Below are 15,251 nucleotides of genomic sequence, written 5' to 3'. Positions count from 1 at the left end.
TGTCCCCCCAGTTTTTTCCCAGTTTTTCCAGTTTTTTCTCCATTTTTTCCCGTTTTTGTTTCCCAGTTTCTCCCAGTTTTTCCCAGTTTCTCCCAGTTTTTTTTCCCATTTTTTTCCCAGTTTTCCCATTTTTTCCCATTTTTTCCCATTTTTTCCCATTTTTTCCCACTTTTTCCCAGTTTTTTCCATTTTTTTCCCATTTTTTCCCAGTTTTTCCCAGTTTTTTCCAATTTCTCCCAGTTTCTCCCAGTTTTCCCCCAGTTTTTTTCCCAGTTTTTTCTCCATTTTTTCCCGGTTTTTTTCCCAGTTTCTCCCAGTTTCTCCCAGTTTTTCCCAGTTTTTCCCAGTTTCTCCCAGTTTTTCCCAGTTTTTTCCCATTTTTTTCCCAGTTTTCCCATTTTTTTCCCAGTTTTTCCCGGTTTTTCCCATTTTTTCCCAGTTTTTTTCCAATTTCTCCCAGTTTCTCCCAGTTTTCCCCAGTTTTTTCCCAGTTTTTTTCCCAGTTTTTCCCCAGTTTTTCCCAGTTTTCCCAGTTTTTCCCCAGTTTTTCCCAGTTTTTCCCAGTTTTCCCAGTTTTTCCCCAGTTTTTCCCCAGTTTTCCCAGTTTTTCCCCAGTTTTTCCCCAGTTTTTCCCAGTTTTCCCAGTTTTTCCCCAGTTTTTCCCCAGTTTTTCCCCAGTTTTCCCAGTTTTTTCCCAGTTTTTCCCCAGTTTTTCCCAGTTTTCCCAGTTTTTCCCCAGTTTTTCCCAGTTTTCCCCCAGTTTTCCCCCAGTTTTTCCCCAGTTTTTCCCCAGTTTTCCCAGTTTTTCCCCAGTTTTTCCTAGTTTTTCACCACTTTTTCCCAGTTTTTCCCCAGTTTTGAGAAAACCAGACTTAAAATTCCTCTTCCCAAGGCTCGTGCTCTGCCTGGGGAACGCGGAGGGGGGGCACCAGAACATTCCAGAGCCCACCTGGGTGGGTGCCCCAGGGCAGGCTGAGGCTCAGCCAAGGCTGATGTTGGGTATTCCCAGGTTTTTTTCCCGATGTTTTGTTTTTCCCAGGTTTTTTCCCGATGTTTTTTTTCCCTGCCGGGCTCTCCCAGGGGGATTCATTGGGAGCTGCAGCTCATTAAAGCCGGGAAGCTGCTCCTGGGACACTTCCAGAGGATGGGAATTCCATCCCAGCTCCTGGGACACTTCCAGAGGATGGGAATTCCATCCCAGCTCCTGGGACACTTCCAGAGGATGGGAATTCCATCCCAGCTCCTCTCAGCCAGGAAATTCCTTCCCAAAAAATCCCGTTTATTCCATTCCCTGTGTCCCGGCGCTCCAGGCCCTTTTCCAAAGCTCCTCTCCAGCTCTCCTTCATCAGAACTTTCTGTACAAAAATAAAATAAAATAAATTAAAAAGCAGGAGGGAGATAAAAACAGGGAAAAGCAGAGAGTTTGGGATTTGAGGAAGGACAGGGGTTCCAAAGCCCAGGGAGAGGGGAAGTTTTCAGCCAGGCTGACCATCATTTATCCATTTACAGGAGCTCATTTTCTTTTAAAATCCAGCAGTTTAAGAGAGTTTTTTTGTGTTTTTCCCAGCTCTTCTTTTAAATAAAAGGAAAAGGAACCAGGCATGGAGGAGAAGGAAAGGAAGAAAAGAAACAAAAATCCTCCAGAATCAATTCCCTCATCCTTCAAAACAAATAAACCCCTCTGAAGTGAAAGCGTGGACGTTTTCCCTTTTCCTTTTTCCTGTGGAGAGCATCAGGCAGTATTTCCACATTGTCAGAGCTGGGGAATGCCCAAGCCAGGAATATCTGGAGCTCTGGGGGTTCCTCCTCACCCCCTCTGTGCCCAGAATCCCTTTTTCCCTTCCAAACCTCAGAAAAAAAAAGGGAAATAAAGCAAAAACCCTCCCAGGCTCTTCCTGTCACAGGTGGGAGCTTTGCCAGCATCTCCAGCCGAGCTCAATCCAATTTTTTGGGACAGCTCCAGCACCTGGCTGTGCTCAACTCATTCCCAAATCCTGGTTCCTCCAGGAGCTCCTGTGAGGATGGAAAAATCTCCTTTGGGGATGGAAAAATCTTTGGGGATGGAAAAGTCTCCTTTGGGGATAAAAAATCTCCTTTGGGGATGAAAAAATCTCCTCTGGGGATGAAAAAATCTCCTTTGGGGATGGAAAAATCTCCTCTGGGGATGAAAAAATCTCCTTTGGGGATGGAAAAATCTCCTTTGGGGATGGAAAAATCTCTTTTGGGGATAAAAAATCTCCTTTGGGGATGAAAAAATCTCCTTTGGGGATGGAAAAATCTCCTTTGGGGATGGAAAAATCTCCTTTGGGGATGGAAAAGTCTCTTTTGGGGATGGAAAAATCTCCTTTGGGGATAAAAAATCTCCTTTGGGGATGAAAAAATCTCTTTTGGGGATGGAAAAATCTCCTTTGGGGATGCAAAGGGCACAGCTCCACCACTCCACATCCTCCCCTGGCTTTGTCTCTGCTCCCCACTGGCAAAATCTGGCACCCCCCAAAATTTTGGCACTGGGGGGGAAAAAATTGCAGGAGCTGAATCCAAAAAAACCCCAAAAAAAACCAACACAGAGAGGGGCAGCACCCAAAAATCAACCCCAAAGCTCCTAAAGCTGCATCACGGGGGTGGCTCCAGTGACAATCAACTTCTTCTTTTTCATTTTTTTTTTTTAGGGGATAAGAAATTTCCTACTTTGTGCAACTCCCATTTTGTTCTGCTCCCACTGCCGGGTGTTTGCAATTCAACGTGGGCTTGTTCCTATCTTAGACAGCATCAGCCAGGGAAAGAAAAAATATAGGACAGACAAAGGGATGGAATAAAAATCAAGCAAGGTTTGGGAGGGGAAAAAAAAAAAAAGGATAAAAGCTCATGTGGAAAGAGGTTTTAGGAAAGCAGCTCCCGTGTAAACAGCTCCTGTTTTAACGGGGAAGAAGCAGCATGAAAGGGGAAAATGAACATAATTTAATTGGGGGTTTCTGGTGAATGTTAATCAAGGTGGAAAATGGATTTTGTGAGAGTGGTGGAGGGGTACAGAGCCCCCAGGAAAACCCAGGGCAGGCAGAGAATTCCAAAACTTATCCAAACCCTTCCCCAGGGCTCTGCCTGGTGGCTGGAGAGGGCGTCAGGAGGGAATGGGGAGCACAGGGAAAAGCCAGGACGTGATGCAGCAGCTGAGCAGAGCCTGCCCAGCGCTGGAGCTTCTATTTTAACCCAGCTCCAAGCACCGGGAATCCAAAATCCGTGGAATGAACGGAGCAGCTCCGGGAGATTTTGTGCCCCTGGGACAGGAAAAGCCTTTGGGTCAGGGGAAGGGTTTGGTTGGTTTTGGGAATTTCACGAGGAAAAGCCGCTGGTTGCTGCTCTCTCAGGGATTTCTGTATTCAAAGGATCCAGAATTCCAGCCTGGCTTGGGTTGGAGGGAATGTTAAATGTTAAAAACTGATCCTGTTCCCACCCCAGGGACAGCTCCAGCAGGCCAGGCCCTCACCAAGGTCTCAGTTCCCGGTTTTGGGATCCTCACGGGGGAAATCATCGCCTCTCCAAAATCCCAAGGACTCTTGGATGCCCATGGAATATTCCAAGGCTCTGAGGGACCCACAAACACCAGCAGCCTTTGTTTTCAGGAGCACCTTGAAGTGCCAGGAGAAATAAATCAGTTCCCATCCCTGTGTTCACTTCCATGCCCAAAATCTCTGATTTTTCAGACCAAATAAAGCCTTTTTTTGCACTGTTTTTTTTTTTTCCCCCCCATTTCTCTGTGTTTCCTGCTCTCAAGAAGCCACAGATCTCTGCTGGTTTCAAACCTTTATTTCTGAATATTTTCCTCCAGAAAAAAACTCCCAGCTCCTGTGATTGTATTTTCAGGGCAGATAAAAGGGAGAGAGGAAATTCAGCATCCACAGCAGGGGGATTATTCCAATCCAAAAACCTCCATCCCCACTCAATGGGACAATTCCAAATCTCCCCAGCAGCCAGAAGGAGACGGAATAAAATCTCCAAAATTAAATATTTCACCAACCAGCACTTGGTGATGCCCAGATCACCCAGCAGCCGTCAACACTCCAAATTTCACTTCAGGAAAAACCAGGATATCACCCAGTCCCATGGGAACTCCAGCACACCCTGAGGAGCAGGAGAAAGGCTGGAATTTCTGCCGGAATTTCCTCTCCCCTGCCTCAGCCCAGCTTGGAGGTGGTTTGAGGTTCAGCCCTGGAATTTTGGTTATTACACAAACTCGTTCCCACTGTGTTACCTCTCCTGCTAAATGCACAATTCCCCCTCCTGAAATTCCCACATCCCGATTGGAATTCCAAACGCAGCTCAAGGAAAGCTGCCTGCTTCTCCTCACCTGACCAGCTGGAAACCACATGGAAACGACATCTAAAAAAGAAATAATAAAATAATCTCATTTCAGAGCCTGCTGTTTGTGCAAACAACCCCAGGCCCGAAATAGCCGAGGTGTGAAACTGCGCTTGGGTGGAAGTTGGGGGAATTCATTCACAGAGGGAAAAAAAAACCAACATTTCCAAAAGAGAAACAGATCTGGGGATGTGGAATCACGGCTCTGATTCCCACCATGCTAAGAGAGGCTTTATCTGGGATTTTCTGGGAAGGATGAACCTTTCCTGTGGCAGCCATGGCTGACCAGGCCTCGATGAACCTGACCAGGCCTCGTCACCCTCATCCTCTTCCACAGGAAATCTCCCCTCAGAAAAGGCATTTTGGGCCAAATCTTGGGAAAGAAAGTGTTTTACCTGTGCTGGAGAGCAGCTCCCAGGAAAGGTGGATCCCAAATCCACGCTGAGGATGAGCTCTGGGGTCACCACTGGCAGGGACAAAAGTGGCTCATCAGGCCTGGCCTACACCGAGATGTTCCTTCCCTGCCCCAAGCTGATTTGGGAAATATTGGGAATTATTGATCAGGGAATCATTCCCCCACCCAGCCAGCTGTTTGAATTAATCCCCGTTGTTCATTAACCCCATTGTTCATTAACCCACTGTTCATTAACCCCTCCCAGCCCAAGGCAGAGCCTCAGGTGGGAGCTCCTGCAGCTCCAGGCCAGGATAAACCCACATTTTGTTGTGTTTTACGCTCAGTGATGGCTCCAGGAGAGCTTGGGCTTTCTCCTGGGATGTGTGTGACCCAAAGAGGGGCTCCTGTCCCTTTTCCTTCCCATTTCAAAGCTTCTCCAGGTGTTGCCCACCAGCAGCTCCCACCTTTTGTCACTCAGGGCCAGGAGCTCTCTGAGTTTTGTCCCTCTCTGATTTTCACATCCCATTCCCACAAAAACCCTTCCCTGCTCTCCTAGGAAAACCCAAGCTCCCGTTTTCTCCCTGCCTCGAGCCAAATTCTGCTGCTGAACCCCTCCAAGAACTGCATTTCTCCCCAATAAAACTCAAACCTGGAAGGGAGAATCATTAATAAAAATCCAGTTCTGACTTTATTAGGGAGAAAAAAGGAAGGAGAGGAAGGAGAGGAAGGAGAGGAAGGAGAGGAAGGAGAGGAAGGAGAGGAAGGAGAGGAAGGAGAGGAAGGAGAGGAAGGAGAGGAAGGAGAGGAAGGAGAGGAAGGAGAGGAAGGAGAGGAAGGAGAGGAAGGAGAGGAAGAGAGGAAGGAGAGGAAGGAGAGGAGGAAGAGGAAGGAGAGGAGGAAGAGGAAGGAGAGGAGGAAGAGGAAGGAGAGGAAGGAGAGGAGGAAGAGGAGGAAGAGGAAGGAGAGGAAGGAGAGGAGGAAGAGGAGGAAGGAAGGAAGGAAGGAAGGAGGGAAGGAAGGAAGGAAGGAAGGAAGGAAGGAAGGAAGGAAGGAAGGAAGGAAGGAAGGAAGGAAGGAAGGAAGGAAGGAAGGAAGGAAGGAAGGAAGGAAGGAAGGAAGGAAGGAAGGAAGGAAGGAAGGAAGGAAGGAAGGACCCTGTAATGCTGTGATCCATCTTAGGGCTGCATTTGCACAGGGGTTTTGAGGCAGGATTTGCAGTGGCCCTGCAGGATGAGCAGCCAGCACGAGCTGCACGTGGGCAGCCCGGGGATGTCACTGCTGTCACTGCGAGGGCTCTGCTGCTCCTGCTTTCCCCACAGCCCCAGCTGCAAATTTAGCAACAGCGCCTGAGCTTCTCTTTGTGCTCTCCCACGTCCTGCCCTGCCACAACTCCTGGCTGCGTGCGGTTCTTCAAAAGCTCTGCTTAGCAACCTGGCAGCCTGCGGGCTGCAGAGCCGGGAGCCGGCTCCTGCCAGTCCCCTCCTGCCATTCCAGTCCCCTGCTGCCATCCCTGCTCCTGCCAGTCCCCTCGTCATTCCATCCTCACTCCTTCCGTTCCAGTCTCCTCCTGCCATGCCTGTTCCTGACATTCCATCCTCACTCCTTCCATCCTCACTCCTGCCATTCCCACTCCTGCCATTCCTGCTCCTGCCATCCCTATTCCTGACGTTCCATCCTCACTCCTTCCATTCCTGCTCCTGTCAGTCCCCTCTTGTCATTCCATCCTCACTCCTGCCATTCCCACTCCTCTCATTCCCACTCCTGCCATTCCCACTCCTCTCATTCCCACTCCTGCCATTCCCACTCCTCTCATTCCCACTCCTGCCATTCCCACTCCTCTCATTCCCACTCCTGCCATTCCCACTCCTCTCATTCCCTCTCCTGCCATTCCCACTCCTCTCATTCCCTCTCCTGCCATTCCCACTCCTCCAGCAGGGAACCCAGAGCCAGCCCAGGTCCCTGCTCCCGCTCAGCACCGCCCAGGGCCCGGTGACCACAGTGACACTTGTGTCACCTCTCGGCAGCCCCGGAGCCGTGGGAGCCCCATCCCTGCTGCTGCCACTGGGAATATTCCTGTGGAGCAGATCCAGGAGCAGAGGAGAGGTAATTTCAGAGCCCTCAGCAAACCTCCTGAGGCATCCAGAGTCCCCCAGAGGGAAGCAGGTGAGACTCCAGCAGGCATCACACGAGAGATACGGATCTAGCGTGGTTTATTTTATAAAAATATCTCCTCTCCCTTTGTGGAAGGGACGGCAAAACAAAGCAGGGGAGCTCCGAGTCCCTTCTCCCAGCGCTCCCAGCCCCGTCTTCCACAGCAGAGCCACCCCAGGAGCAGCAGGGACCCTCTGGAGAACTGAGATTGATTGGATTGAGGACGAGACCCGAATCTTCTCACTCCAAAATCTGGAGACTCTTCCAGCTCCCCTTTGCCTGCGGCTGGGAGCAGAGGGAGGCAGGACGGGGCAGGCCCAGGGCGAGCAGGGAGGGCTGGGAGAGTCTGGGGCGAGGGAGAGGAGCCCAGGGGGACAGGTAAAAGCACGAGAGGGGCGTGAGTCAGGCTGGCACGGGGCCTGTGCGCAGAGCCCCGCGGCAAAGGGGGCACGGAGCCAACCCCAGGCAGGAGAAAAGGCACTGGAACAAAAGGCAGCCCCAAATGGGCTGGGACAGAGCTGCCTGCTCCTCCTGCAGCATCACCCTGAGCTGGGCTGTCCTCCTGGCTCACCTGGGCACAGCTGGGCACATCTGGGTACACCTGGGCACAGCTGGGCACAGCTGGGTACACCTGGGCACACCTGGGTATACCTGGGGCACACCTGGGCACACCTGGGGCACACCTGGGCACACCTGGGGCACACCTGAGCACATCTGGGCACATCTGAGCACACCTGGGGCACACCTGAGCACATCTGGGCACACCTGGGCACACCTGAGCACATCTGGGTATACCTGGGGCACATCTGGGTATACCTGGGGCACACCTGGGCACACCTGGGGCACACCTGAGCACACCTGGGCACACCTGGGGCACACCTGAGCACATCTGGGCACACCTGAGCACATCTGGGTATACCTGGGGCACATCTGGGTATACCTGGGGCACACCTGGGCACACCTGGGGCACACCTGAGCACATCTGGGCACACCTGAGGTACACCTGAGCACACCTGGGGCACACCTGAGCACATCTGGGCACACCTGGGGTACACCTGAGCACACCTGAGCACACCTGAGCACATCTGGGCACACCTGGGGTACACCTGGAGCACACCTGGGCACACCTGGGGTACACCTGAGCACACCTGAGCACACCTGAGCACATCTGGGCACACCTGGGGTACACCTGGAGCACACCTGGGCACATCTGGGCACACCTGGGCACACCTGGGCACACACAGACACACCCCAGGCTGGATTGGGACCCCTGCAGTGACTGCAGGAGAAACCAGGACATTGTGGGATGATGACGCCTCAGTGCAGCCTCAGAGGAGGGCAGGGCCCTGCCCCGTCCATCTCCGGCTCCCCCAGGGGCTGCCTGAGCCTCCCCAAATATTTCAGAGTAAAAATCTTTAATGAATAAATGATTTTCAGCTGCCCTGCTCGTCTTCCCCTGCAGCCACGCTGCTGGGACACCAACACCAACATCTCCAGCTCCATCCCAAGGATCCCTTCCCAGCCAGAACTTTGGTGTCCCACCCGGAGCTGCTTCTCCCCACCCTTGGAGCACATCCAAGCTTGTCCCTTGTCCCAGCAGGGCTGCAGGGAACAACCCCTGCCCTCCAGAGAAGGGCTGAGCCCATCTCCCTGACCTGTTCTGGGTACAACTCTTCACCACGGCAGCTCAAGGGCAGCTCCTTGGGGCAGCAGAGCAGAGCCCAGAGCCTGCAGGCACCAAAATCCAGCACAGCCCCGTGGAAATCAGCTCCTGACGCCCATCCCGTGTTTGTACAAGCACCTCGTTCCCTCCCAGATGTTTGCAGAAGCTCAGGGAGCTGGCACCGAGGTGAGGAGCTGGCCTTTAATTAACCAAAAGGCAAATAGGAGGAGGAGGACGTCAGCAGCCTGCTCTGCTCCCCTGGCAGGAGCTCTCAGCTCCTCCGGGCTCCTCACGCGCCCGTGTCTCCTTGGGAATGTCCTTCTGTGCTGGAAAGGGCTCTGCTGGCGCTGCTTTCTGCTCTCCTGCTCCCTTTGGGGCTCCACAAAATCCATCTCCTGTCCCTCTCAAGCACGCAGAGGACGCCATGGAGGGAGCCAGCCAGCTGGGAGACCCCCAGCACCAAAATGAAGCAGATTTAGGGACAAAACAACCACACTGGAAAATGTCAATATCTGCTCCAGCCCCCACAGATCCCCATCCATCCCTGTTCCATCAGGGATGCAGGGACAGCACACAGGGAATGGCTCCCCCTGCCAGAGGGCAGGGTTGGATGGGATATTGGGAATGAATCCCTCCCTGTGAGGGTCAGGAGGGGCTGGGATGGAATTCCCAGAAAATCCGTGGCTGCCCCATCCCTGGAAGTGTCCAAGGCCAAGCTGGAGCAGCCTGGGATGGTGGGAGGTGTCCCTGCCCATGGGATGAGCTCTAAGGTCCCTCCCGACCCAAACCACGCTGGGATTCTGGGATTCTGAAACGCCTGATCCCAGTTTTACAGCGTGACTTTCCCACACACAGCCCAAATCCAGGCCGATTTCCATCACTTGTATTTCAAAGAGAGCCAGAAACAGCTCGGGAATTTCATCACTGGTGAAAGGAGGGACAACCAAATCTCCTGTCGTCTGTTCAGGGGTCGCTTCCCCCTCCTCCCTGCGGAGGCTCCGGCACCTCCCGGCCTCGCTGGCAGGGATGAGCAGCAGGAATTAACTCCTGCTCCCCCCTGGAAGCGTCCGTGGGCTGCAGGGCTGGCCCCGGTGGATCTTCAGGTGCTTGGCCAAGTGGTCACTGCGGGCAAATTTCTTCTCACAGGCTGTGCACTGGTAGGGCTTGAGCCCGGAGTGGGAGCGCTTGTGGCGGGAGAGCTCATCCGAGCGGGAGAACCTGCAGGAAAAGTGGGAATGCTGGATCCAGTGACCCTGGCACAGCCCCAGCTCTGTCCCTGCCGCAGCCTCCTGGGTCACTTGCAGAGCTCCCGAGATCGACCCCTCCAAGGATTTGGAAATGGGAAAGAATTCACCCAGTGAGACCTGAGTTTCTTTCCCTTGCTCTCAAAGGACGCTGTCCACCTATTTCCTCCATTTGTTTTCCCTTGCTGGAACCTTCCGGCCCAGGCGCTGAGAAGGAATTGGTTTTTTGGGAAAAGAGCTCAGGCTGGCAGTGGCCAGGGGCCAGGAGCCTGGGTGGGAATGCTTTCCTGGAGCTCCACATCCAGCCCGGAGCAGCATCACCGGGGAGGGAAGGCTTGTTTTCCTTGGGGCTGTGGATTCCCCCTGGAGATTCCACCCTGGGGGACCCTCACTCACCTCCAGCCGCAGTCGGGCCAGGCACAGGTGTAGGGTTTCTCCCCCGTGTGCCGGCGGAAATGAGCCTTCAGGTGGGAGCTCTTGGAATAAACCTTCCCGCAGCCCGGGTGGGAGCAGCGGTGGATGCGGAGCAGGGATGGGGTGCCCTGCTGGCACCCGGGGGCTGCCTCGGCCTCCTGCGCGTCCCCCGGCCCCGTGACCACCGGCAGAGGGGCGATTCGGACGTATTTTTGGTCCAGGATGGTGCCGGGGGGCTGGAGCTGAGGGAGGAGGGGAGGGTTTGGGGTCTGCAGGCTGATCAGCAGCTGGGCCACCCTGACACCCCCAGGGGTGACACTGTCCGTCGGGAGAGGCTGGAGCTGCAGGATAACGGGAACTGCCTGGTCACCGGCAGCTGTCCCCGCAGCGTTTGGGACGTGTCCTCCACCTCCTCCTCCTCCTCCTCCTCCTCCTTCGTGTGCCCCGGAGCCGAGCTCAGCTTCGCTCTCCACATTCCACCCCGCGGGGTGAGGATCTCCTGCTTCATCCCTGGGGAGCTCTGCCTTCTCCCTGAGGAACTCCTCGATCTCCTCCAGCGTGGGGATGAAGTTCTGGGAGAGGCAGAAGTCGGGCAGCTTGAGCTGAGCCTCGCTGAGCTGGGCTTTGGGGGGCTCGCCCTTGGCACCCCCGGTGCTGCCCGCCAGGACGTGGCCAGAGCCCTCCGGGTCACCGCCGTGTCCTGGCAGAAGGTTCGGTGGCATCCTGCACTGCACGGCGCTGGCCAAGCTCTCGAGCAGGGAAGGGCTGGTCAGGGAGGGCAGCAGGTCCTGGCAGCTCACAGAGACCATTTGGTGCCTCCCCACAGGCAGCTCCTGGCTCGGGAGAGCTCAGCTGGGGAATTCTCCGTTCATCTGCAAGGGAACGGCACACCGAGGTTATTTCCAAACAGCAAACACGCAAACCTCAACCTTTTTAACAAAACTGCGCTGAAAAGAAAACAGCAGAACCTGGCAGCGCCTTTGTTTTTAAAGAGAAAAAACACGGGCTGGCCGTTTTCCTCCGAGGCAGATTCCCCCCAAAAGCCAACTTCTCTGGGGAGTTTGTGGGGGTAAAAACACACCCAGAGAAACCCTTCATCCCTCCCTGTGCCGGAGGGCAGCTCTGCGCTGCTGGGTGGCGCAGGGGATGACTCCGGGTTAGCCAGGGGCTCGTTGTGATCCGGGAGAGGATTCTGTGGCTTCTCCAGGCTGTGAATGCGGGCAGGCCCTGGCATAGCCACGGCGCTGGGTTAAAGCTCCCCACCTGCACAGGTAAGAAGGAGCCAGCTCCCAGGTGCTGCTGCCCCGCCTGGGGATGCTCAGCGGCGCTGGGAGCCCCAACACGCCGCGGTTCTGTCCGGGCAGGTCTGCCCAGCCTCAGCCACAGCTCAGAGAGCCTGGCCAGGGTCAGCTCCGGGGCTCCTGAGGACACAAACGGCGTTTGCAGACAGCTGGGACAGAGCACGGCGTGTCCAGGAGGAGCTGGGTGTGCTCGGGGGTCGCTGGTCACTGTCACAGACCCCCCAGGCCCTGCTGGGGCTCAGGGGGTGGGAGGGAGGTGCCCAAGGACCCCCAGAGCAGCCACACAGTGTCCCTGTCCCCATCCTGCTCTGCAGCACCAAAGCACTCGTGGTGCAGCGATCTATTTGTATTTAATGCAGAAATGGAGTTTTCAGAGGAAAGAAAACCTTTGTCCAAGTCCCTTAAGAGCCTTTTCCATCAGATTTCTGTGGAGCTGCAAACCAGTCGGACCAGTCCTTGTTATCAGAGCTCCCCAGGGTCCCGAGAGCTGCCAGAGGGAATTTTTGAGCACTCTGGATGCCATATAAATGCTCTTCTCCTTAGGAAATGGCCCCCAAACCTGCCAGGAACAAGCTGCAGGGGCCCTCCCGGTGTGTCCAGCCCAGCGAGTCACAGTGAGCAGGGACTGTCACTGCTCACACCAGAGGTAAAGAGGTGTTCAGGCCAATCTCAGCCTCCAGGCTTGGAATTTTCATCACAGCCCAAATCTGTGCTCTGAACAACCCCTTCCAGGCAGTTCCACACCTTCTTTCACATCAGTTTTAGGATCTTTTGTCTTTTCTTCTGCATCTCCTCTTTCTGCGGGGAAAGCCTCCCCCCTCTGGCTACCAAAGGCTCCTGTTTACCTCTCCCAGCGTGTCCTTAAACCTGATTTTCCAACCAGCTCCTGCAGAGCAGCTCGGGGATCTCCATCCCTGCAGCCCGTCCCCATTCAGGAGAGCTGAATCAAACTCTTCACTCCTCACGGAGCACAGCCCTGCTGCCGGGCTGACAGCAGGAATAAAAGCACGGCCAGAGGGCAGGAAAGTGCAGAGATGGAGCTGCTGGCTCAGCACCGAGGAGATCTGAGCAGGGCAGCCTTGGGGAAGTTCTTGGAGCGCTCTGCTCCTCAGTTTCCCATCTCGTTTGGGGCAGTGGTGATGCCCCAGCTGGCAGAGCAGCACTGTGGGGCAAGACTGGTGCCACTGCCCTGTCAACCCAATTTTGCACAAATGCCACGAGTGCTGTCACCCCAAAGCCACGGCAAGGAAACGGAGCCCTGGCTCTGTCCCTCACTGCGAGGGCAGCGTCCTTCCCGAGCCTCACTTCGCATTTCTGCTCCTCCGATTTTCCCCGGGAGCCGCGGCTGGCTGCAGGAGAGCAGCACATGTGCAGCCCGAGCACATGGAGAGCCGGACCGGCCCAAGGTCAGCCAACAACAGCGGGAGCTGGGAACGCAGCCGAGGGTCACGGCTCGCCTCCGGTGACCGAGTGAACAAACACCTGGAACCTCCCGGAGCCGGGGCTAGCACGGCGGCCGTGCAGAACCGGGGCTCGCCGCTTTCGGGGCGAACCAGCCGGTGCCGATGTCCCGGCGCAAAGCGATGCCCAAGGACGAGCGGAGGCTCCGGCTCCACCGCATCCCCCCAGCCCCGGCGGGGCTCGGAGCGGAGCCGGTGACACCGAGCCCGGTGCTGCCGGTGGCCAATCCCCCTCTCCCCCGTGCCCCCGGGGGCGCCGCCGGAGGGACCCCCGACCCCCCCCGCGCCCCTTACCCCCCTCCGCTGCCCGCGGGTCCCGCGGCTCCGCCGGGGGCGGCTCCCGGCCCGCCCCGCCCCGCCGAGGGCTCGGCCGCCGCCGCCGATCCCATTGGAACACCGAGCCGGGAGGGGCACCGGGAGGGACACCGGGAGGGGCACCGGGATGTCCCGGCTCCGTCCCTGCGAGGCTCTGGAGCAGCTCCCGCGGCCCCGCCGCTGTTTCCTCCCGCTGCTCGGTCACACTGGAAGCGCTCCAGGTCTCTCCGGCGTTTCGGGAAAAGGAGGCGAGTCCCTGCAGGTCGCGGGTGGATCCAGGGGGATCCAGGGGGATCCAGGGGGATCCAGGTGTGCGGGAGGTTTTGGGCAGCGCTCGGATGCTGCTGATGGGGCCAGGAGCGAGCTCTGTCCTTGTGGTGGCTTTGGGGTCCCTGGGGGTGGCTTTGGGCTGAGCCCCACCAAACCTCACCGAGTTCCTCTGCTAGGGGAGAAACGTGAGATTTTGGGCCAGAACAAAACACCCGGCCCGGGGAAAGGTTTCAAATGTATAAAAATCAAAGCGAAATGAAAAATAGAGAGCCCAGCGCTGAAGGTGCGCGGAGAGGGCGGCCCGGGGCTGTTCCCCGAGTGTCACCGTGTGTCACCGACCCGTGTCACAGCCTCGCAGTGCTGAATGTCACTGCCGGGAACGCGCATCAGAGAAGTATCGATAATAATTAATAACACTTATTTATGGACTTGGAGGGGTTGTGGAGGTCTCAGCTCCTCCGAATCCTCAGGCAGCGATGGTTCAATCACGCTTTGATTTACATAAAATTCCTGGGATTTTCCCGGGATGTTTTTCCCGGGATTTTTTTCCTGCTCGGGGTTTGTACCGCACCCGCTGGGGCGAGCGGGACCGGAGCTTTTTTGGGGAAAAACGGAGCTGTGCTGTGCGGGGAAAAACCCGTCCCTTGCCCCGGGGACACCGGTGGCACTCGGAGCGGGGACATCGCACCCAGGAATGCCCCCGGCCGTGCCCATTGTGCCGATTTCCCCGCCCATAAAAACACCAACCCCGCCCCTGCCCCGTGGTCACGCCCATGTCCCCTCCCTGTCACTGACCCCACCTTTGCCACGCCCCAATCCCCGCCCCATTGACCCCTCCCCTCTCAAAGCCCCCCCTCCATCCCGCTCATGCCCCGCCCCTCAAGTTGCGCCGATGTCCCCACCCCAAAAGTGACACCCAGGCCAAGCCCCTCGGCCACGCCCACGCGCTCAACCCCGCCCCCCATCCACTCACCACACCCTGACCACTTCTGAACCTCATTTCTCATTAATTGGCCACGTCCGTCATTCCTTGGCCACGCCCCAATCCACACCCGCGATAAATGTCCCCGCCCCCTGCACGTCAGTCATTCATTGGCCACGTTCTAAATCTCATTTGTCATTAATTAGCCACGTCCCTGCCACGTCCGTCATTTTCTGGCCACGCCCCCTGCACATCAGTCATCCCTTGGCCATGCCCCCAAATCAGTTTGTCATTGTTTTGGCCACTCCCCCTCATGTCAGTCATCCCTTGGCCACACCCCCAAATCAATTTGTCATTTTTGGACACTCCCCCCTCATGTCAGTCATCCCTTGGCCACGCCCCCAAATCAGTCTGTCATTTTTTGGCCACTCCCCCTCATGTCAGTCATCCCTTGGCCACGCCCCCAAATCAGTTTGTCATTTTTTTGGCCACTCCCCCTCACGTCAGTCATCCCTTGGCCACGCCCCCAAATCAGTTTGTCATTGTTTTGGCCATGCCCCCTGCACATCAGTCATCCCTTGGCCACGCCCCTCACCCTGGTGGCGCCCCCTTGTGGCCGGCTCAGGTGTTTTTCCCTTTTTCTGCACATTTTTATTTCCCCCCATATTTTTCCATAAAACTTTATCATAAAAGCTTTCCTCTGGCGATGTATACAAAATATTCACTCTACCCAATAAATAAAACACGAACGTCTGGCGGGC

The 15,251-nt window shown here is 55.7% G+C and overlaps 1 protein-coding gene across 1 annotated transcript in view; it reads right to left on the bottom strand.

The window, feature by feature from the left end:
* LOC102104664 (Krueppel-like factor 15) overlaps positions 1–13,352 on the bottom strand; it is a 65,917-nt gene extending 52,565 nt beyond the window's left edge. Inside the window, exons 1-3 of the mRNA XM_005529416.3 lie at positions 13,278–13,352; positions 10,205–11,094; positions 8,008–9,782 (exon numbers count right to left, since the gene is read on the bottom strand). Of these exons, the coding sequence (XP_005529473.2) occupies positions 9,605–9,782; positions 10,205–11,031 (1,005 nt within the window). The 5' untranslated portion in view covers positions 11,032–11,094; positions 13,278–13,352 and the 3' untranslated portion in view covers positions 8,008–9,604. The remainder of the gene's footprint in view (positions 1–8,007; positions 9,783–10,204; positions 11,095–13,277) is intronic.
* Positions 13,353–15,251: the final 1,899 nt, after the last annotated feature.

Source organism: Pseudopodoces humilis, chromosome 26, assembly GCF_049639895.1.
Source record: "Pseudopodoces humilis isolate 2021_Gansu_Grassland_sample_001 chromosome 26, ASM4963989v1, whole genome shotgun sequence".
Taxonomy (NCBI): domain Eukaryota; kingdom Metazoa; phylum Chordata; class Aves; order Passeriformes; family Paridae; genus Pseudopodoces; species Pseudopodoces humilis.
Note: the sequence above shows the minus strand (reverse complement) of the source record. Positions and strands in the feature narration are given on the sequence as shown.